Source organism: Neopsephotus bourkii, unplaced genomic scaffold (assembly GCF_033783945.1).
Source record: "Neopsephotus bourkii isolate Nb327-2 ecotype Australia unplaced genomic scaffold, CSIRO-AGI_Nbou_v1 NB_95, whole genome shotgun sequence".
Taxonomy (NCBI): domain Eukaryota; kingdom Metazoa; phylum Chordata; class Aves; order Psittaciformes; family Psittacidae; genus Neopsephotus; species Neopsephotus bourkii.
Window position 1 is genome coordinate 472863 of NW_026900612.1, and position 22670 is coordinate 495532.

The window sequence follows — 22670 nt, forward strand, 5'->3', positions numbered from 1 at the left end:
ACTGTCTGATCTGCTTCTGATCATAGAATCATAGAATAGTTAGGGTTGGAAAGGACCTTAAGATCATCAAGTTCCAACCCCTCTGCCATGGGCAGGGACACCTCGCTCTAAACCGTCTCACCCAAGGCCTTGTCCAACCTAGCCTTGAACACTGCCAGGGATGAAGCATTCACAACCTCCCTGGACGACCTATTCCAGTGCCTCACCACCCTAACAGGAAAGAATTTCCTCCTAATATCCAATCTAAACTTCCCCTGTTTAAGTTTTAACCCATTACCCCTTGTCCTATCACTACAGTACCTAATGAAGAGTCCATCCCCAGCATCCCTATATGCCCCCTTCAGATTCTGGAAGGCTGCTATGAGGTCTCCACTCAGCCTTCTCTTCTCCAGGCTGAACAGCCCCAGCTTTCTCAGCCGATCATTCATTCTGATGAACATAAAAGTTGTTCCTTCTACATAGACGAGAAAGCTTTTAGAATCTTGCATCCTATTTAGATTAATATGCTGCTGTATCAGGAGAGGGCACCCTCGCACCGAACTTCTCAGTTAAATGCCACCACGAAAAGATGAAAAGTTCATGAACTATACTTAGTTCTTCTCAGAAAACAGAAGGCAGCTGTTTCTTGAAAATGAATCCAGATTTAAAGAAGTGCAAAACTAATAATTATCCTATAACTGGAAAAAGAATATCTGCTCTCCAAGCGACAATGCTATTCCTCAGTTGTATGTAGCAGGAAGTTTTTTGACATATTAAAGAAATAAATTTTCTTGAGGGATTTTTTTGTTTGTTTGGGTTCAGGGAGGAGATGATGTTACTTTTTTTTATTTCCAGGTTGCCTAAAGCTATAGTAAAAATTCTGAAGATAAACGAAGCAGCAGCCAGTACTAAATAACCTAACTAAGAGATGAGATTTATTACCTAGGTTACATCAACATCTCAGATCAGTTCCTCATTTTCATTAATGAAGAGAAATTTTTGAACTAAGTTTTCCTGCAGTTAAGTCTCACAATGCATTGTTCATCTCACCACTTAAAAATAAAATCCCTCAAAAGTAGAAGCACTTCACAGTAAAATTAAGAGCACATGATTTTTCCTGCTGATGTCAAAAATTAAAATCAGGATTTCTCTCTTGTCTATTCATTAATAGCTGTAGCAATTTCTGGCTCTACCACTGATTTGATAAAACAACTCACTCAAGTCACCTCACTTGGTTTGTGAAAGAATAAGCAATGCAATGAAAATAAACAGCAAAATACCCTGAAAATCGATGATGAAAACAGATTCCCCAGGTACTGCAGAATAGATACTGGAGGTACGTTTAAAGGGATATGACAGAGGTTTCACTTAAGGCAGTAGTTCTGAATAAGGTTTTAAATTATTATGTTTAAAAATATAATACCTATATGTTAATCATCATTTATTTCCTCTTTCATCCTCCCCTCCAAAATCACAAATAACTGAAAAACAATTTTAAAATTCTTCTTTATCACTGCAAAGTTAACCACTCAATATCTGAAGAACTGATACTCTGGAATTGGTTTCTTCTACAATTACCATGAAGACAACATTTTAGATCTTCTATTATGAATGTAATATAACAATAATTGCACACAAAGAAAATACTATGAGAATTCTCAAGATAAATACATGAACATGCATAGTGAAAATAATTATTTTCTATTAAACATTCATATAGATAACATAAGCCTTGTTATTTACAAATAATGACTTCTGCAAAACATAGTAAAAGGAACTTCCTTAGCATTGAAATAAACAGTCTGACTGCAGAACTGCCTCTAGTCGGCATACTCACAAACCCTTACAAGTTATGCAAGCAAGAATCCTGCTCTCTTCTGACTCTGAGAGTGGTAGGTCAGAGGCATCTTTGGGCTAAATGACAAGTTTGAGAACAAAATATCAAACAATTATAAAAAAAAGTATTACCAAAGCATGACCAGACTTTGTGAAAGTAATTTTTGATTAATACAGATTATAATTGCTTTAACCTTAAAACAAGCCCACATAAAATAACCTCTTGGCTCTTTCTCCTAATACTTGATGATCACATCTTATGCTGGGAAAGTTTTTATAACTCATATTGCGAGAAAATACTGAAACTGCCTAAAAAGTTCACTGAATAATTAGCTTAATCCAGTGGATTTATTTCTCAGAAAGGACATTAAAGTCAGAAATAAGTATAACTGAATATGAAGGAAGAGGAGGAAAACAAATATTACAGACGTTTAGTGTAAGGAATAATATTGCTACAATCCTGTACGGTTTAAAATGAATTGCCAGAAGTATTCTTGATTTATACAAAATACTTATTTCAGCTAAAATATTCAAAAAGTCTATAAGCACATTTAATCAAATAACTTTCTATGAATTTCAGAAAATTATATTTTCATACTGCTTTGATATTCTCACTTAGACATAAAAGTACAATATGTTCACATGCTCAGATTTAAATACCTGCTGCTCATGATCATAGAATCATAAAATCAACCAGGTTGGAAAAGACCTTTAAGATCAAGTCCAACCTTCATGCCAGGACTGCCAAGGCCATCACTAAACCATGTCACTGAGGGCCTCATTTTTTTTTAACACTTCCAGGGACAGTGATTCCACCACTTCCCTGGGAAGCCTGTTCTAATACCCGATCACCTCAGTGAAGATATTGTTCCTAATATACAACCTAAACCTCCCCTGGCATAGCTTGACACTGTTACCTCCCTCCCTATCACTCACTACTTAGAAGAGACCAATCTGCGCCTCACTACATCTTCCTTTTAGGTAGTTGTAGAGAGTGATAAGATTCCCCGTGAGCCTTCTCTTCTCCAGACTGAATGACCCCAGCTCCCTCAACTGTTCCTCATCACACTTGTTCTCCAGACCTTTCACCAGCTCCATTGCCCTTCTCTGGACCCACTCCAGCATCTCAGTGTCTCTCTTGTAGTGAGGGGCCCAGAACCGAACACAGCACTCAAGGTGCAGCCTCAGCAGTGCTGAGTACAGGAGGACGACCACTTCCCTGGTCCTGCTGGCTAAACTATTTCTGATACAGGCCAGGATGTTGTTTACCTTCTTGGCTGCCTGGGCACAAAATGTTCAGTGGCTGTCAATCAGCATCCCCAGGACCTTACATTAATCTGAAGATAAAAATCCACATATTTAACATACAGCAGACTGAAATGCGCTACATACAGTATCGTTCTCACTTTTTTCTGTATATAATCCCAGTATATGTTTAATGTTACACACACAAGCCGGATCCCTGAGCTTGCAAATCCAACATCTGTACAGTCACACTGTACATCAACACCAGTATGATGTAAGTTTGAGTTCTGTAAACGACGATACCTTTAGAGCGCATGAATAGGCCTTTTCTCCTACATTAAAGGACGTTGGATCATCATCATCCAGGTTTTCCCAAATCCTAACGTCTCCATCACTGCCACAAGTTACAATGCAGCTGTGGAAAGACATGGGATTTGTTAAAATTCAGGAATGGACAAGACAGTCACTGTGACTTTCAATCACAAAATGAAAACGTTACTAAAATGTTAGGGGTTGAGGAGTTTATATCAAAACACAATTCACACAACACAATACAGTGAATACTTACACTTATTATGTCTAAGGAACTTATTAAACATGAAGGGAGGGAAAAGTCAGGTCTGGGTAGCATAACACAGTACCACAAGTCTGACAACTGCCCTAGGCCTGGCACTCATCTGAACTGACCCTTAGATATTACCAGTCAATCCACTTTTTTCCAGAATTTAGAGTGAATTTTTCAAAAGACTTAATTTGTACCAATTTCTCCCAGGACTGGGTATTTAACTGCCTCTTAAGACTTCATAATCAGCTGTAAGGTAAGTTTTCAAAGGTCAGGACAAAACTAGGAGTGTTAATGCATACTTGAGTGAAGTTTAACAAGCTTAAGATGTAGGCCTGGGCCTACAGAACCCTTAAAAAATAGTAAATACGGAATTCAAGTTTGATGGGGTTAACTTTCACAATTTTAATGCTGTGAACAAGAACCTGAAGTCACAGGGCAAACATACAGGAGATTGTGTGAAATTTTTAATCAAAGACATCATGAATCTATAACCAAGACTTGAATTCTTTCAAAAATTGTTCGCAGTCCCAAATAAAACTAATTAAGCAGCAAAATATTACAAAGCCAGTGGTAAAGCTGTGATGCTGCTCTTCTCAGTTCTGCAATGTCTGTACTTGGACAGCAACACAACACTGTGCTGATATTGAGTATACTGATGCTGCAGAGTCCAGCAGTAGTGGACCAGTGGTATTTGGCAGAGATGTCTGCATCCATCTGCATTTGCATTGTAATAGCAAACAAGGCTTTTTGTGGTTTCAAGGGATTGTTATTATACTAACCCTTAACAGTAGTCTTTGTACCAAGTCTAATGAACTAAAGAAAGGCATAAGATAATATAGACTTCATAGAATCATATAGAATGACAGAATGGTTTGGGTTGAAAGGAGACCTTAAAGCCCCTCTGCCACAGGCAGGGCCACCTTCCAATAGACCAAAGCTTACTCCAGCTTGGGCTTCAACACTGCCAGGAACGGGGCAGCCACAGATTCTCTGGGCAACCTGTACCAGTGCCTCACCATCATCTCAGAGAAGAACGTGTTCCTAATGTCTCATCTAAAAAAAAAAGCTATTAAATTTTAAAGCCATTACCTCTCGTCCTATCAAGGAACTTAAGCCATACTCAATACTCAAAACTTACCGTTTGAGTTCATTTTGAGAGGGCTTGTTCCCTCGTTTACCTTTCATTTTTAATCAATAAAAAGATAATAGCAAACATTTAGTTTGTACTTATGCATTTAAAAGCTAGCATAGGAATAAAACAAAAAGAAAACAAGCCCAATATTAGATTTATTCAACTATCTTTTTAATTTCTCAGTGCATATGTGAACATATTTACTCCCACACTACACCGATTTCTGCTAGATTCTAAGAAATCATTTATAAAAGGCACATATAGAGTTTATATATATACACACACATATATATATGCTAACATTTAAATTATAAATTAATCACTTCAACATTCAGGGCATCAAAATATGTCACATTGCCAGTTCTCAACACAGGCAAAACTCAAAAGGATTCCCCAGACCAAGCCAGGTCATAAACCCATACCAATACCTCACACAGAAGCAGCTGGTGAACTTCTGGGAAAGCAACAGACGGGAGCAAGAGCATTTCCTCTCCCAGACTACATTTCATCCTGGTTTCTAGGAATTACTGATTTGTTTCTGGAAAGAAGGCAGCTCCAGGGAGACGTTAGAGCAGCCTTCCTTTAGGTACCTAAAGGGACCGGCAAGAAATGTGGAGAGGAGCTTTTTACAAGAGCATGTAGTGACAGAACAAGGGGGAATAGCTTTAAACTGACAGTGGCAGATTTAGATGAGATATTAGGAAGAAGTTCTTCCCTATGAGGGTGGTGAGGCACTGGCACAGGGTGCCCAGAGAAGCTGTGGCTGTCCCACCCCTGGCAGCGTCCAAGGCCAGGCTGGACAGGGCTTGGAGCAACCTGGTCTAGTGGAAGGTGTCCCTGCCCATGGGAGGAGGGTTAGAACTGGATGAGCTTTGAGGTCCCTTCCAACCCAAACCATTCTATGACAATTAGGCAGTTACCTCCCAGCGTCATTGAAGCAGACGTCCGTGTGGCCTTCGGTATGGCCGTACCGCATTGGCTTTAGCGCAGACGGCATCTTCCTTCTCACCTGTTTATTTAGTAGGATAAAAGACAAATAAAATTAACTGAAAGGAAAAGCTTCGGTCCGAGCCTCAGACAGGGTCAGAGGGACACAGGGCTCGGCCACTAGCTGTCCCCAGCTTGGCCTAAGCAGGTTAGAGCCGGGCACATGTCTGAAACGGGCCTGCACCTCCTTACATCGAAAAGGCCAGGCCGTGGAAACGAACCAAGAAAGAAAAGAGGGGAAAACCGGGTTGCGGGGGGGATGGGGAACGCCTGCTGAGGCCTGAGCCTCAGGCGCCCGAGCAAAGCTCGGCCAGACTACCCACCGGCCCTGGCAGGGACCCCCTTCCCCCCAGAGGCCGCAGACTCCCCCAGCTCCGCCCGCCGAGGCAAAGGGAGGCCGGGGCGGCAATACCATCCGCTTACCGCCTACAAGCCCGCCACCCGCTTCCAGTGTTCCCGCGCCCGGCACTGCTGCCCAGCCCACCCCGGGGCCGGCCTCGGCTCGTCAGAGCCCGGGGCGGGGCTGCGCCCAGGCGGGGCCGGGGCTGAGGCCGGCCCCGGCCCGCCGGCAGAGCGGGGATGGCGGCGATGAGCTGGTCTTGGGTCGGCTCACAGCGATTCCGCTCCGGCGGCTGAGGGCACCGGGCGCTGCGACCGCCTCGACCCCGCTGCTGCTGAGAGCTCGCACACCGCGGAGGTGCCTGCTGCCTTCCTCCTCCTCGCCCCGGGTCAGGCCGCCCTACCCGGCTGAGAGAACGACTTGGGCGGCGAGCGGCTCCGCCAGGGAGGGCAGTGCAGCGCAACGCGATCGGCCGCTCCCTCCGGCGATCGTAAGTCGGGGTCGGGAGGAGCGCGGGCGGGCGGCGGCTGAGGCGGTGGCAGCGGCCCGGTCACCGGGTGGGCTCGGTCCCCACTTTTGCTGTGGAAAACCGTGTGTGGGTGCACACCGGTGTATATATCTTAATGTATGAAGTGCATATTCGTTTACTGTATATACTTACTTACTTACATTTAATGGCAGTGCCTCAAGAGGCACAGGGATCGCAAAGAAAGCCTAAATGAGGGGCAGTGGCCTTCACCCCCCGTTAGCCAAAATCCCCATCATGTTGCAGAGAGGTCGGGGGTGCTCCCGCCCGAGTAAAGGCTGCAGGATCAAACCCATTTGGCAATCGTTATGGTAATTACGGAATTCAGCCATCCCGATGCGTGTGCTAGATGCAGTTGACAGTGGTTGTAGTTAGGCAGGTAGTGATTGCGCTGCAAAAATCATTAAGCTTTCATGCGCTGAAAAATAGGACGAAAGATTCGTGGTTTAATTTGATCTATTTCTTGAAGGACAATAAAATGTTAGAGCTCAACACACCTGAAATAAGGATAATAAAAGAGTTACGTGTTTTCCCTTTATGTAGTTTTATGATCTGGCCCAGTTTATTCTTGTTTCTAAGAAAAATTGCTCCCAGGCAAACCCCTTTTACCTTCAGTTTTGCTCTGCCGCAGTTATCGGTGATTGGGGTGAGCAGAGTAATTTATTTCTATTGGAAATGTGGTTGGGCTGTCTGTAACAGTCGCATCGTCGGTACTTTCATGAATGAGTAAGTGACAGCATTACAAAGCAGGCACGCTTCTCTTTAACAGAAAAAATATGCCTAGATTTCATTATTAAACCTCGTGGCTGCCGTGTAGAGACATGTTTTCCATGGGTGTCTCTTGACATATTTCAGTAAATCGTGATTTCTGGTGAGGATATAGTGTTCTAGCAAAATGATCAGAGTTCAACTGTTTATTAGATGAGTGGGAAGACGGAGCTATTCTTACTGCAGTCTTAATGCAAGCCACTGCCTGGGACGAACACATGTCAGCTGTATTTATTTGTCTTTATTATTTAATTTGCAGAGACTCTCATGCGAACTGTACCTAAAATATTTTACAATATAAAAGCTGTTTTAAATTCGGTTCTATTTAACAACTAAATTCATTGTTTCAAGGTGCTTCCTGCTGGAATAGCTCTCAGAATGGCACGGGGAGACTGGGGGAAGGTTTTTCGGGTGGTGCGGGGATTCCACAGCTATTTGGCCAAGGGACTGGAGGCCTTGTGGTTTGCTGACGTCCGAGGTGGCACGGCATCAAATGCAAAGTTATTCTTTAAATCCGGTCAGGAACTCAACCTGCTGTTGACTTGATTAATAGGTGTAAGTGGCTGCGAGTGAAGCAGCAGGGCGGGAGCCGGGAATCGCGCTGCTCTCCTACTCGGTTTCTGGGTGGAGCGTCAAGTGTTGGTCACGGACCATAAAGCTTTTACTGATTTAGTGTTTGAGAGGCGGCTGTGGTCTGCCAGGCGCTGCGTGCGTCTCTTCTTCTGCACATCAGCAGAGTTTCATTAAAGCAGTAGATGCGAGCAGCCCTCACCTTTGGAACCTGCTTCCAGATCACTTCCACCTCCTGTGTATGGGTAAAACAGTGTTCGGGTTAGGTGGGCATGGCCGCATTAACCCCCTCCTCCTGCAGGTCTGCAGGTACATAGACCCAGGGCGAATCAAGGGTATTCCAAGGAAGAAATATAGTAGGCTAATTACCACTGGTACCTTTAGACAGTCACTTTCTTTCTTGTGTGAGTGTGATTATTGCTTTAATTGGCTGGATGGGCCTCTGGAGTCAAGCTTAGGTATTTTTGGATGGTATCATAAATCAAAATAAGCATTGTCAAAAAGGAAGAAAAATAATTTCAGACAGAGGAATTGAGACTTAATGTTATCCTTAATAGGATGGGCTTTTTTCCAAAATAAGTCAGTAACAGCTCAACTTCAGTGGAAGGTCAGGTTTTAAAATGCGGTCTTGTGGCAAAAATCTAATTGGTGAAATTAATGAGAACAGCATGTGACTGTTAAGATTTTTTTAAATAACTTTTACACCAGTTGAAATTAAAAAGTTCTCCAGTTTACTGTAGCTTGCTCTTCTTTCTCAGGATTTTATTAGCTCTAGAAGAATATCAACTTCTGTAACAATTCCAAGTTTGATTTATTGTTCCTTGTGTGAGTCTCCTTGTTTAAATAGAGGCATAATAAAGCAGAGCTTTGGTTTTGTGTGCTTGGACTGAAGACTTTCAAAAAGCTGCTTTCACTAGAAGGGTCATGCAGCATGGGAGCACCAGAGAGGTGGTGGGACCTCTGTTCTCAGAGGTTTGCAGGACATGGCCAGACCAGGACATGGCTCCCCTGAGCCCACGCTGGCAGCAGTCTGGCTCCAAGCATGAGGGAGGGCTGGAGGCACGCCATCATCTGCTGCTTTGTCATACTGAAAGGGAAGTAGTTTAATGAAGACTTGGAGGTACTGGGTAGAGGCAAGGATCCAGCGGCTCATGACACAAATATCTAGTTAAAGCAATTCAGTATTTATTGAATAAATTAAAAAAGGAAGGTCTGTCTACACTTATGGCTTTGATTCTCCTATTGGAGTTATTGACTATTTGCTGCTGATTTAATTAGACATATGGTGAGGCTGTAACAGTTGTTGATTGCAGCCTACCTCTGGCTAGGAGGTAAAATTGTTATTGTCTCCAAATAGCTGCTAGATACTGCTTTTAGTTTGGGCTTGAAGTCTTAGTGTTGAGGCATCAGTGCTTGAAAGAAAAAGCATCTTGTGCAGCCATCTGTACCCCCCCTCCGCAGCCTGGCGAGAGACATGCCTCTGAAGGAGGGAGCTGTGCACGTTTTACAAACAACAACAAAACCCACCCATCTCTGCTTGTCCTCAGGAACTGTAAGCTGTGACAGTGCTGGATAACCTTGAACTACAAGCCAGATCCTGTGGCCTGAAATGAACTCTGGTTATTCCTGCATGTTGCTTTATCTTTGCTGTTTGCTTAGGTAGAAGAGTTTCAAGCATAAGGCTTTTGTCAAGTCTGCCTGCTGCTGAGATGCCTAAGGTATCCCCACATAGATAAAGGCTTTTGTAGGCAGGAGACTAATTGTATCTACCAAAGGATCTCAGAACAGTGTTGGACTCCTCCATTTAACCTTGCCTGTAGGGAAAAGTACTCTGTGTCTTCCCTCTTTTATCCTTGCCCTCCCATCCTGCTCTTTCAGTTGCGTTCCAGCCATTAATGGATGTACAGTACACAGCATTTCCTCTGGACATTTGAAGTGAAAGGAATAGTTGGTTTAGGTGCATAGCCTTAAGTGGTAATACAGCACTGAATGCCTTGCTGCACTTTATGCCTTTTTCTTTCTGTCACCCAAATTATGTTTGGTTCCCATTTTACTGGGGCTGAGAATCACAGATTTGAAAGGTTTTGAAAGCATGACCCCTTGTTGGAATGCCAAATAGTGGGATCTGGGCACCTAAATGCACTGTGGCTGATGAATGTTTCAGAAGGCAGCTTGCCTGTGAACACAAGGACATTTGCAACATATTTGGAAACAGAGGCTTTATTTCCTGATTCACAAGCTGACCATTGACCCATCCTTTATTCTTCCTTCACAAGGTGAAGTCCAAACCTGGTTTTTGTAGGATGGCATCCCTTTTTCTTCATATATTCCACGCTGTTTTCACGGGTCTGGTGTTATGCCGGATTAGTGATTACTGCTCTGACGTGGCAGAATTGGCGCCTCAGTTCCAGCAGTCTTCAAACCCCAGGGAAACAGCTCTCTCTGTTGCTGGCTAATGGGCCATGTCTTACAGCATCACGTGCTGTTTCTCCAGTTTAAGTTTCAGGGTTCAGGTACCACCAATGGTTTGTGATAGAAGAAAGGTACAAAGGAGAAGGTGCCTTTATAGTTACGTACAATAACCCAGGAATGACATGAACAGTGAGCTTGCTTCAGTTGCAGACTGAAGTCAGGACATAACAGACCTTTTGTACAAAACTTCTGGTTTTGCACATTTGGCAGTTTTTAATTAAAAGCCCATATTTTGCTTATTCTTATTCCTCATGTAGACTGGACATGTAGAATGAGATAGTTGAAGATTTTAAAAGCAATTATAGCCTGTCATAGCCTAATGTTTAAGTACTTGACTTTGCTATCTCAGTGGTATCTCTCTGTCCAGTTAAAAATCCCATATATAGAAAATTAATGTATTTTACCACAGGATGAATCTCAAATAACTTTGCCTTCAGTTACTTCTAATTATTACCAGGGTAAATGAGATTTCTTTGTTTTCCTCTTTTCTAATTGTGGAGAAAATTCAGTGCTCTACTCTAGTTGTTTCTAGAATACAAATATCAATGTTACAAAAGCAATCCATGAATCTTGGTCAAAATAAAGGTGTTTCAGGTCTCAGATAAATGAGACCTGTCAGCAGGTTTCTCCTATCGGCATTACATCCTTCGGTGTTTTCACTGAAAAGTGGTTTGCAAAATCCTTAGAAAAGAAAAAGAGATCTTTATTTTCAACTTTGATTTCTAATCACTGGAATATGGATTCCATTCTGTAATTCTGCTTGGTATCAGTGAGGTGCTATTCATAGAATCATAGAATAGTTAGGGTTGGAAAGGACCTTAAGATCATCAAGTTCCAAACCCCCTGCCATGGGCAGGGACACCTCTCTCTAAACCATATCACCCAAGGCCTCGTCCAACCTGGCCTTGAGCACTGCCAGGGATGGAGCATTCACAACCTCCCTGGGCAACCTATTCCAGTGCCTCACCACCCTAACAGGAAAGAATTTCCTCCTTATATCCAATCTAAACTTCCCCTGTTTAAGTTTTAACCCATTACCCCTTGTCCTATCACTACAGTCCCTAATGAAGAGTCCATCCCCAGCGTCCCTATAGGCCCCCTTTAGATACTGGAAGGCTGCTATGAGGTCTCCATGCAGCCTTCTCTTCTCCAGGCTGAACAGACCCAACTTTCTCAGCCTGTCTTCATATGGGAGGTGCTCCAGTCCCCTGATCATCCTCATGGCCCTCCTCTGGACTTGTTCCAACAATTCCATGTCCTTTTTATGTTGAGGACACCAGAACTGTACACAATACTCCAAGTGAGGTCTCACAAGAGCAGAGCAGAGGGGCAGGATCACCTCCTTCGACCTGCTGGTCACGCTTCTTTTGATGCAGCCCAGGATACGGTTGGCTTTCCGTGTTGTGAGCACACACTGAAGCTGGCTCATGTTCATTTTCTCATCGACCAGCACCCCCAAGTCCTTCTCTGCAGGGCTGCTCTGAATCTCTTCTCTGACCAACCTGTAGCTGTGCCTAGGATTGCTCAGACCCATGTGTAGGACCTTGCACTTGGCATGGTTAAACTTCATAAGGCTGGCATGATCGCACCTCACAAGCATGTCAAGGTCCCTCTGGATGACATTCCTTCCCTCCAGCGTATCAACCGAACCACACAGGTTGGTGTCATCGGCAAACTTGCTGAGGGCGCACTCAATCCCACTGTCCCTGTCACTGACAAAGATGTTGAACCAGACTGGTCCCAACACCGATCCCTGAGGGACACCACTTGTTACTGGTCTCCAGCCGGACATTGAGCCATTGACCACAGCTCTTTGTGTGCGGCCATCCAGCCAGTCCTTTATCCACTGAGTGGTCCATTCATCAAATTGATGTCTCTCCAATTTAGAGACAAGGATGTTGTGTGGGACAGTGTCGAACACTTTACACAAATCCAGGTAGATGACGTCAATTGCTCTACCCCTGTCCATCAGTTCTGTAGCCCCATCATAGAAGGCCACCAAATTGGTCAGGCAGGATTTCCCCGTAGTGAAGCCATGCTGGCTGTCACCAAGCACCTTGTTGTTTTTCATGTGCCTTAGCATGCCTTCCTTTTGCCAAGCACAGAGGTGAGACTGAGTGCTCTGTAATTCCCTGGGTCATCCATTTTCCCCTTCTTGAAAATGGGGGTTATATTTCACTTTTTCCAGTCGTCGGGAACTTCACCTGACTGCCATGATTTTACAAATATGATGGCCAGCGGCTTAGCAACTTCATTTGCCAGCTAATCTGGCGAATCATCTAGACTGCTTTAATGCCAGCAGGTTTTCAACCTATTTGCAATATTTAACCTCTCTTACCCTCATTCTTCATCTCTGCATCTCCTCCCTTTTCCTTTCCTCCACAGCTCTCAGGTTTGGGGATTGTGAATAACGAATGGAATGTCCAAAATTCCTGGGTGAAAGTTACATCTGGGATGCATTTGGCCCTCAGAGTGCATGTGAGCCTTATGCACGGCAGTTTTATTCTTTTACTGAAGGCAGAGGCTCGAACTAAGGCTGCACAGCCCCGGGGGACAGCAGAGAGGTTGTGTCATGCTGGCTAATCCTGATTGAATGGAGAGAGGAAGTGGATGCCCTTTTCTTTTCCTGCTATTTACCATTTCAATTAGTTAAAACAAAAAACTTAAACCAAAACATTAAAAAACCCCAAACACCCAACTAAAACCCCACAGGCAAAAAAACCCTCAGTGGAATAGAGGAGCCCAATGTTGTTTTGGTGAAAAAGCATCATGATACATGATGAGAAACATATCTGCATTCTGCCACGCCTCAGGAGAGTATAGCATATATAACATACTGCTGTCTATGTAGGTTGGAAAAACTTGCTCTACTTTCAACTGGGTAATCATAAGAGGATTCTTTTTTTCAAAGTGCAGCATTCTAAAGGAAACCTCTTATCTATTTGAGAATTCAATATGCTTTTGGAAACAAAAGAGAATGAAATCAGTAACTGTAGGTTTCAGATTTTAATAATGTAAACTTCCTTCTCTAACGAGCAATAAGCAGTTCCATCTTTCACAGCCTTTTAAAATTGCTTTGAGTAAGGGACTGGATTGTTCTAATCCTTTTCAGTATGTAAAGCCCCAGATATTTCAATCCCTTAGGGGGATTTCTAGCTCCATTCAAAAAGGCAGAGGAAAACAGCTTTCAGAAATTGATGAAATTTGTCACTGATATAATTTTTTATTTATTTTTTTTTCATCCAGAAAGTGACCCAAAAGTGTCAGTTAAGAAAAAGATCTCTGGCATCCCACCGTGTGGATTAGCAGCAAACAGGCATACCATCTAGGTACAGTAGCTCTTTGTACTCTGACCTAGTTGCTTCTGTTCTGGCTTGTTCCTTCTTGAAAGGTTATTTGGAAGAGATACAGAATTTGCTCATTAAACAGCGCAAGAGTATCACCTGCCACATGAAGCCCTTCTGTTTAAAATGGACCCTAGCATAGTAGGGTTGCCAACGACCAAAACTCTCTGCTCTGCTGTGTATTCAGAATGTATATTGTAAAATCATGTAAGGTGGTTTATTACGAAAGATGTTCTTCCTAAGGGAAGGTTAAAATAGCCTTGTCTGGGATCTGGCTGGTATTTGTGGGATTACTGGTGAATTCATCTTTATCATATTACTTCACATGCTTAGCAATCAGTTGTCGTTGTTGTCCTGTATACACCTGAATTGGTGTTGTGTTAGCTGTTAAATCAGCTGTGTTTTCTTTTTCCTTAGGTATTTCCAGAAAGTGCCTCAAGGAAGCTTCCTCATGTAGGAAAACTGTGCAAGAAACAGTGTGCTTTCTGGCAACTCGTGAAGTAGAGCTGTCAAAATGGCAGAAAGTAAGGACAATAATATTAAAAACGCAGATGTGAGACCCAAAAGCAGCCGGAGCAGAAGCGCGGACAGAAAGGATGGTTACGTCTGGAGTGGAAAGAAGCTCTCCTGGTCAAAAAAGAGCGAGCATTGTTCTGACGCTGAAACAGCAAGTGCTGAGGGAAGATCAGGGACTAATTTAAGGAGCCAAGAAAGGAAGTATAGCTGCTCGTCTATAGAGTTGGATCTAGACCGCTCGTGTGGTCACAAGTTTTTAGGCCGATCTCTCAAACAGAAGCTGCAAGATGCTGTGGGTCAGTGCTTTCCCATAAAGAATTGTAGCAGTCGGCACACCTCAGGACTGCCATCAAAAAGAAAAATTCATATCAGTGAGTTAATGCTTGATAAGTGTCCTTTCCCTCCACGCTCGGAGCTAGCTTTTCGGTGGCACTTGATCAAAAGACATACAGCCCCTATAAGTCCAAAAGCAGAAGACTGGATAATTGCTGATTTATCCCAGCATGAGGAACGGGATGATCAGCTGCGAGACGATGAGCTTGCCAATGGGGGAGTGGACTCTCCCTCCCAGTCCGGTGACTTCACAGACAGCAGTTCCTCTAGGGGTGATTCAAGGTCTGAGTTGGTTACAGGTAAGGTGATAAGGAGTAGTAAAGATGAGAGTGATATGGACTCCGATGATGAAGTTGTAACACTGTGCACAAGCTCTAGAAAAAGGAACAAGCCCAAATGGGAAACGGATGATGAGCTGCTACGGATGGAAACACCTCCAAAATACCATACACAGATTGATTATGTCCACTGCCTAGTTCCAGACCTCCTCCAGATCAATAATAATCCCTGCTACTGGGGAGTCATGGATAAATATGCAGCTGAGGCGCTGCTAGAAGGAAAGCCGGAGGGCACATTTTTGTTACGAGATTCTGCCCAAGAAGACTATTTGTTTTCTGTGAGCTTCAGGCGCTACAGTCGTTCCCTCCACGCACGAATAGAGCAGTGGAATCACAACTTCAGCTTTGATGCCCATGATCCTTGTGTTTTCCATTCTCCAGACATCACGGGACTCCTAGAGCACTATAAAGATCCAAGTTCCTGTATGTTCTTTGAACCACTTTTATCCACTCCACTGAACAGGACTTTTCCTTTTTCTCTTCAACATATATGTAGAACGGTTATTTGCAACTGTACAACTTACGATGGTATTGATGCACTTCCCATTCCTCCATCGGTGAAGCTGTATCTGAAGGAATATCATTATAAGTCAAAAGTTAGAGTACTCAGGATTGATGTACCAGAGCAGCAAAGCTAGGAAATATTTTTGTGAAAGAATGAGATTGTCTCTAAGCAGACAAATAGTATGTTCAGTCTTTCTTCCTTCTATGTTGGGTTTTTTTTAATAGCAATTTGATTTATTTCTTTTTCCTTCCTACAGATTATTTACCACCCAAAGTAGCCTCTGTCTAAGGCTCTTTTATCCAAATGTACCTTGATTCTTCCCAGCTCTCTTTTTTAGAAATTATATTCCTTGTGGGCTTTTGGTACTGTTCCCAGACTAGAGTTTTATGGAATTTCAGGTAGGCTTTCTGGTATTTCTATAGGTGGGTAGTCTTTAGATCTTTAAAAAAACCCTAAAAATCAGTTTTGAACTTGATCTGTCTTTTTTATTGTAATTTACATGTGTTGCTGACATGTTTGAAATAATGCACTGTTAACTAAAGATTGACTCATTTGTATTTTCTGCATTTCTTTTAAAATGAGTGCTCTACCCTCTGTGTGCGTGTATGTCTGTCCATCCATATCTAATACAGCAAATTCATCAGTCTATTTCTAACATGACTATTCCAAGCAAAATGAAGTTTGAAAGAGGATATGATCTTTCTATAAATATATCAGGGGGCTAAACACCAGGGAGAGGAAAAAAGAATTCAAGTTAAGGACAACACTCAGTGCAGGAACAAACTTGTATAAACTGGTTGTGAAAAGATTTTGCTTGGAAAAGAGAAAGCTTGTCCCCATCAGAGCAATGCAGTTCTGGAACAGCTTTTCATTTTATATAATAGCAGTAAAAAGCAAACTGCTCATAAATTGGAATTTGATCAGTGTCTGGAAGGAGTAATGGTACACTTACTTATGATACATGGGGCTTGGACTTGGTAACTGTCTCTGTGTTACTCTTTTATTAGAAATACCCAGTTTTCACTAAAAGAGCTGCTGCTTCTTACATGCTAAAGCACAGAGGGGGAGAATGAGGATATTTCCTTAAAAATCTGCATATTAAGCTGTCTGATCTTGCATGGTTGATCCTAAGATGAAGATCAATAACTTTTCTACTTTGTCAGTAGGAGAGTTGGTATTTTAATAAGTATAGTTTAAAAAAGTCTGGAGATTTTTCTTGCAACGTGAAGCATTTGGTCGAGTGGCCTCCTGCCAAATTCCATGTACGGGAAAACCATGCATGGATAATGCTTCTAAAAGCATTACTTACATTACATGGATAGGCAGATCTGCTGCTGAATTATTGGTGAAATCCCACTGAGACTCAGTGGATCTGTGTTCAGGCAAGAAATTCTACTTCTTTCCAGGCTGGCCTCGAGGCAGAGGCACAGCTCCAGGAGGTGCAGGAGCAACCTGTAATTCTGTTGTGTCCATCTGTATGTGCTTCATTTCTATCTGAATCTTTTAATTTCAACTTGTACAGAATCTGACAGGTTTGTAGACATCAAATCTGTCCATCAGGCTGGGTACTCTGGAGTTAGCAAGGAAGATATGGCATGCAACTCCACCAGGGACCTGCCACCCTGTCTTGTCCCCTCCCTGAGCAGAGAAAATCTTTTCCACCGAACTGCTGTCACTGTGATGATGTCAACAGATTTCTAGGGACATCTGCTTAGAGACCAGCCTGTTTGTTTTCACTGTGTTTTAAATAGGTTTTGAACCAAAGTCTCCAGGGAGAAAATGCTAACACATCAATCTATGGCATCACACGTGGATGGATATGCTACAGGACAAACTCTCAGCTGCTATAAATCAGCGTGGCTTTATTGATACACTTATACCACCTGAGATTCTCCCTCTTCCATATGCAAATGTAATAGCATTACTGATGTCTGAAAAATTACCTTTTTTTTCTGTCATCTTTTTCTTGTGCTGCTTCCATTCAACTGACATTGCCTTTTGCATAAGCTGTGTTGATAATCAAGGCCAGCTTCATACTAGTAAATCCCTTTTTCCCCCCTATCACTACCATTTTCCAAATACAAAGTGAGTGAGCAGGAGGGATCATCTTGGCTCTGTTCTTTTCCACAGCACCCATCATGGTGCAGTGGTGGGCTGTGGTTTGCCATGGCTGCAGGGCAAAGTCAAAATCTTGACTTCACAGAGTGACATCAGAGATATTTGCAACCTGCTTCACTAAAATTCTCTTTCAGAAACTTAATTAGGGCAAAACAGTCATCATTTTAGAGAGAGATTAGCATTATTATTTCAAGAACACAAAAAAATAGATTTTGACCAAAAGTCATACTTGAAAGTTAGCAGAGGCCACCACCTCTTTCAAAACCAGCAGATTTTGTCCCTTAAAAAGGAAAGGCCATTAAGCAACCTTTTTTTGGGGTATAGTTCCCCGATGCACTGTGTTTTCAGTGTCATTCTGTAGGCAGCCTACATTGTTTTGACATTAGTTGATGCATCATTTACCCAAAAACTTCTTGAGCACTCCAAATTTAGGAGACCTATATAATACAGCAGTTGGGGGAAGAAGGTGTGGTGCATAAAAATAGTGCCTTTGGACTGTGGGCCAGTTAACTGTGTTTATTTAGAGGAAATCAGATGTAGAAAATAGTGACAAATGAGCTTTTGTGGAAATTCACCCCGTTCTTTCCTATTTGTCCAGATCATACCTGAGTGACGTTTGTACCTAATGACATTGAGTTGTGTATACATGTGCAGTCTGAGAAGGATCTATTTCATGAAGTATGCATTTTTTTATGAAAGAACTCAAAAGATCTATTTTGCTTAAATCCAACTACCCTTTTATCTTTTTTTCTCTTTTTTTCTTTTCCTAAGACTTGTAGAAATTAATTGATTTTACAGTATGCCAAAAATTGTGGCCCTAAAGTTTTCCTCCCACAACTGCCATTAGTAGTCTTACCAGTGCTGCTCACTCAGATAATGTAACACCTTGATCTGAAGTGTGATCCAAAGGTAGCCAAGTCTTGAAGTTCAGTGTTAAAGCCCTCCAAAACAATTAGCCTCAGAAACAGAGTAGGAACTTCCATTTTTTAAATCCAAGCTCTTGCAAGATGGAGATCCCAAGTTCTTCAGGATGGAGATTAAACTTGGAATGAGGAAAATATGGAGGTGTGTGGAAAAACACATGCTGAAGGCTACACAGCAGGTCAGTCAGTTGAGCAAGGACACAATCCAGAGGTGACCCTGGCCACAGCCCCTCCATTTAGGGGCAGCCACGTGTCATTACATTGAGAACTGTGTGCGTGTGACATTGTTTGTGTTGGTCTGTAGGTGGTTCCATAGGAGGATAGCAGAAATACAGCATATTGAGTCAGTGTGAACAGCTTCGGGTAAGAAAAGAGATCTGATTTTGATCCCAGTGCGGAGGGGTGGGAAAAGGTTAGGTTCTTGGTGCACGCTGGACAAACAACATACACAAGCTATTTTTATAGGATGGTTTAAAAAAATTAAATACTCTTTCCATTAATTGTGTTCTCTGGAGTTTACTTTTGCTTGAAGTGACTTTTTGTAGCTCTATAGTCATGCCAGGTGTTGGCCCAGTGCTGTGAACGCAGAGCAACTTCAGCTCCATCAGAATCATTGATGGATTTAGTGCAGTTTGTGTGCCCGATAGTTGGGAGTACATGTTTCTTCTCCATTTTCCTATTCTCAGCACTTGTCTTGAAGAAATACAGGGCACAATTAGAGCAGGGTGTCTGTATCTATAGTAGCATATCCAGCTTGAAAAGAAAACAAATGCGTGATCATGACTGAAATGCTTTCCTTTCAATGATACCAGTGTATTTCCAATATAAAGAAGAAATCCTTGTATGATGCAGTCATGCATGGCTTTACTGTAAAATTGACATGCTCTTAAATAATTAAGAAGGGGGATGTTTTAATTTGGAAAAAGGATGCTGAAGGAAGGAGGTTAAAGGAAGCTTTTAGTCAGCTCTAAGGTTAGATTTATTGATCTAGTGATCAATCCCTTTCTCTTTCCTGAATTTAAAGCTAATGGGAGACTGTGGTCAGAGATGAGTGGCTTTTAGTTAAGGTTTTTGACTCTTATAAATAATACAACAAATCTCCTAGTAAGTAATAAGATATAAGATACTCCCTCATTCTTTTTAAATAGAACAAATGTGGCAAACAAGACTCAGCTGTAATTTTTGAAGTCATTTATTAGACAAATTGCTCCTCTCTACTCCTTTTACAAGAGAGACATAAACCATTATATTATTTATTCATGAATCATAGCCATTAAGATGATAAATCAAATTATCAGCTTCCTGTCTCTCTTCAGTTTTAATCATTTTTTATAGTTCATGCAATATGAAGACAACTTCCTTCCTATGAAACAAGAGACCTTCAGAGACCTTTTTATTGTAAATGCACATTTCCTTCCCATTTTTAAGTATATCCTAGTGATTTTCTCTGTCAATTTTATCTGCAATAAAAATCCAATAAGGAACTTGTCCATTGATTCACTGTAGGAAAGGTAGCTATGAAGTAAGTGATTTTGGTTAACCTCTGAAATAATGGAGCACTGGAAAGCACAGTTACAGGATTTTTTTCTGCCATCCCTAAACGTGTGTGATACTATCATACATTTAATAGAGATAAATAGTTAATAGAGAGAAATCTTGACACAAGCTCACATACTCATGGTAGGGCCTTTCTCTAAAGGTTTAATGTGACTCTGCAGTAGTATCACTTTTAAAAACACATTTAAGCTTACTTTCTCTGCTACATTCACACAACCAGAATGTCTTCGCCTCTTCCCATAACGTGGGAGAGCTATGGTTACTCTGTATGATGTGAGATGGTTTCTCGCATCCTTTCTTCGCTTGTTTTCTCTCTGCATATCTGGTTCAGCATCTAAAGCAGTCATAGGACGAGCTGCACATGACATGGTGTGGGTGGAGAAGTCATCCATTCAGAAAGAAATGCACATTGATTTCCATTCCAAACACTGGCAGCTAACTGGTTTTAAACTTGATCGTCCTTGTTAAATACTACTCTCAGGAAGCACTGATGAGGTCAGAGTTACTGAAGATAGAAAAGGAGCCTCTGCATCATTAGAAATATTTGTGCTACAGTGTAAAAATCAATACTTGTTTACTCAACTCTATGAATAATAGAGTTTTGAATGTAAATATATAATTTATGCATCTGAAATCTATAGCATGGGGCTGACATGAGATGCAGTAACTTCCCTCTTTACATCCATTTTAAGAATCCCCTGGGTGTCTGAGTGATGTGTTATCTGGCCAAAACACATCCTCAGCCCAGCCTCCCTGCAGGCAGGTCATTACAACACCATTCTTCGGGGATCCTGCTGAGTGCCCCAAGGATGTCCTCACATGGACTTTGGTTGCTGGGGAGAATCCCTCAAACAGTGTGTGTTTAGGACTGGTCAGAGGGTGTTGCTCTGCAGTTGCCACAGCAGAGCCACAGCATAATTAAAAAGTTATAGCAGGCTCATTAGCCCATGCCCATTAAGGATGTCTGGCCACTGTAGAGGGACAAAGCCAGAGACTCTCTTCCCCCCACCAGTGCGGAAACACTGGCTGGCTTATGGGATATGAGGATGCCAGGGGAGGTGCCAGGCAGGCAGCACACCTGCACATTCCTGCCACGCTGGAGACATCTTTTTGCAACGAGCATGCCCTGTAAAACCCAAAACTTCTTCTCTCCCTCTCTTCTTCGTTGTGCTTGTGGCTCTTGTACATCAAAACGATGCAGCCAAAGAAACACTGGACTTGTGTTATGTACTGTAATCTAACAGCACAAAGCCATTGCTGGGAAGCGGCAGTGTAAGAAGGGTTTGAATCCAGCTTTGAGGTAGGAGGCCCTGTTGGTGACCTGGGAGCTCTTCCATCTTATTTTCTTTATTTTTCTTTGTAATTTTTTTTGGGGGGAGACGAATCTTAGTAATTTCTTAATACTCACATTCAGCCATTAGCTCAGAGCATCTCTGAGTTTGTCTCAATTGAACAGGTTCATTGCCAGACCTTTTCTTTTTTGCAATATGCATCAACTGGAATAGACTACAGTCCATTGCTTGAGCTAACATGGGATTTTTGTTTTCAGGAGAAAGGCTGGGTTTGTCCTTTGTAGCACTACATGATTGTATTTCTAGGTCAGGTCTTTATGTGTAGTCACATGAAGTTTCAATTTGGACAAAACACCCAGTAAGGGTCTTGATGCTTGGTGTTGTTATGATTAGAAAGTTGTCTAATCAAATTTTGTTTCCAATTAAAAAAGATTAGATTAGCTCTCAGACTGAGCCCTTAGCTGTTATTTTTAGTCTACAACTAATGAACCCCTGAAAATAGAGTGTATAATGAAAATACAGTGATTGCTTCTGCTGGGATGGTTGGGAAAATACATTAACAGATCAGAAAGGGCAATAAATCTTCCATCACAACCTTCCTCATTAAACTAGATAATTTGAAATTGCCTCCAGTGTATTAAACAGTTCATTATTTTGTAGGGGAGCAACACACAAGACAAAAGAGTAGTGTTCCTTCAGTGTTCTTTTAATTGATAGCCAAAGCCTGGAAAAAGAAAGAAAGAAAAAAAAAAGAAAGATCAAGCAAATTTAGTCATGAAAAATCCATCTTAAGCACTGGCTGTGCTGCTGCACAACTTGTTCAAAGCCATCCCAAACTTCATATCCTCTGACTCAGAGGGAGGAGAAAGGCCCAGAAAGACAACCGTAACCTTGGCTGCATCACAAGCAGCGTGGCCAGCAGGTCAAGGCAGGGGATTCTCCACCTCTACTTTGCTCTTGTGACACCCCCCTGCAGTCCTGTGTTCAGCTCTGAGATCCTAAAATAAGGACATGGACCTTTTGGAATGAGTCCAGAGAAGGCCATGAAGATGCTTTGAGGGCTGGAAACACCTCTGCTGTGGAGACAGGCTGAGAGAGCTGGACTTGTTCAACCTGGAGAAGAGAAAGCTTCGGGGAGACCTTAGAGCAGTTTCCAGTGCCTAAAGGGGCCAACAAAAAAGCCAGAGAAGGCTTCTTACAAGGGACTTTAGGGACGGGACAAGGCAGAATGGCTTTAAACTGACAGAGGGCAGATTTAGATTAGATATTAGGAAGTTCTTCCCTGTGAGGGTGGTGAGGCACTGGCACAGGGTGCCCAGAGAAA

The 22670-nt window shown here is 42.3% G+C and overlaps 2 protein-coding genes across 3 annotated transcripts in view; one reads left to right on the plus strand and one right to left on the minus strand.

Annotated features, from left to right (window-relative positions):
• Nucleotides 1–6264, minus strand: part of WDHD1 (WD repeat and HMG-box DNA binding protein 1) — a 32778-nt gene extending 26514 nt beyond the window's left edge. The window contains exons 1-3 of one of the 2 annotated variants that reach the window (XM_061355676.1): nt 6157–6264; nt 5678–5754; nt 3364–3475 (exon numbers count right to left, since the gene is read on the minus strand). In XM_061355676.1, coding sequence (XP_061211660.1) covers nt 3364–3475; nt 5678–5754; nt 6157–6159 — 192 coding nt within the window. In that variant the 5' untranslated portion in view covers nt 6160–6264. The remainder of the gene's footprint in view (nt 1–3363; nt 3476–5677; nt 5755–6156) is intronic. The other variant, XM_061355669.1, reaches the window with a different exon arrangement.
• Nucleotides 6265–14025: 7761 nt separating this feature from the next.
• On the plus strand, nt 14026–16050 carry SOCS4 (suppressor of cytokine signaling 4). Its single transcript, XM_061355870.1, has one exon. It carries the CDS (start codon nt 14279–14281, stop codon nt 15587–15589), a length of 1311 nt encoding a protein of 436 aa, XP_061211854.1. The 5' UTR covers nt 14026–14278; the 3' UTR covers nt 15590–16050.
• Nucleotides 16051–22670: the final 6620 nt, after the last annotated feature.

What these genes read in the sequence shown, in the direction of transcription:
- SOCS4 (XM_061355870.1), top strand. Translation starts at nt 14,279, where the DNA reads ATGGCAGAAAGTAAGGACAATAATATTAAAAACGCAGATGTGAGACCC.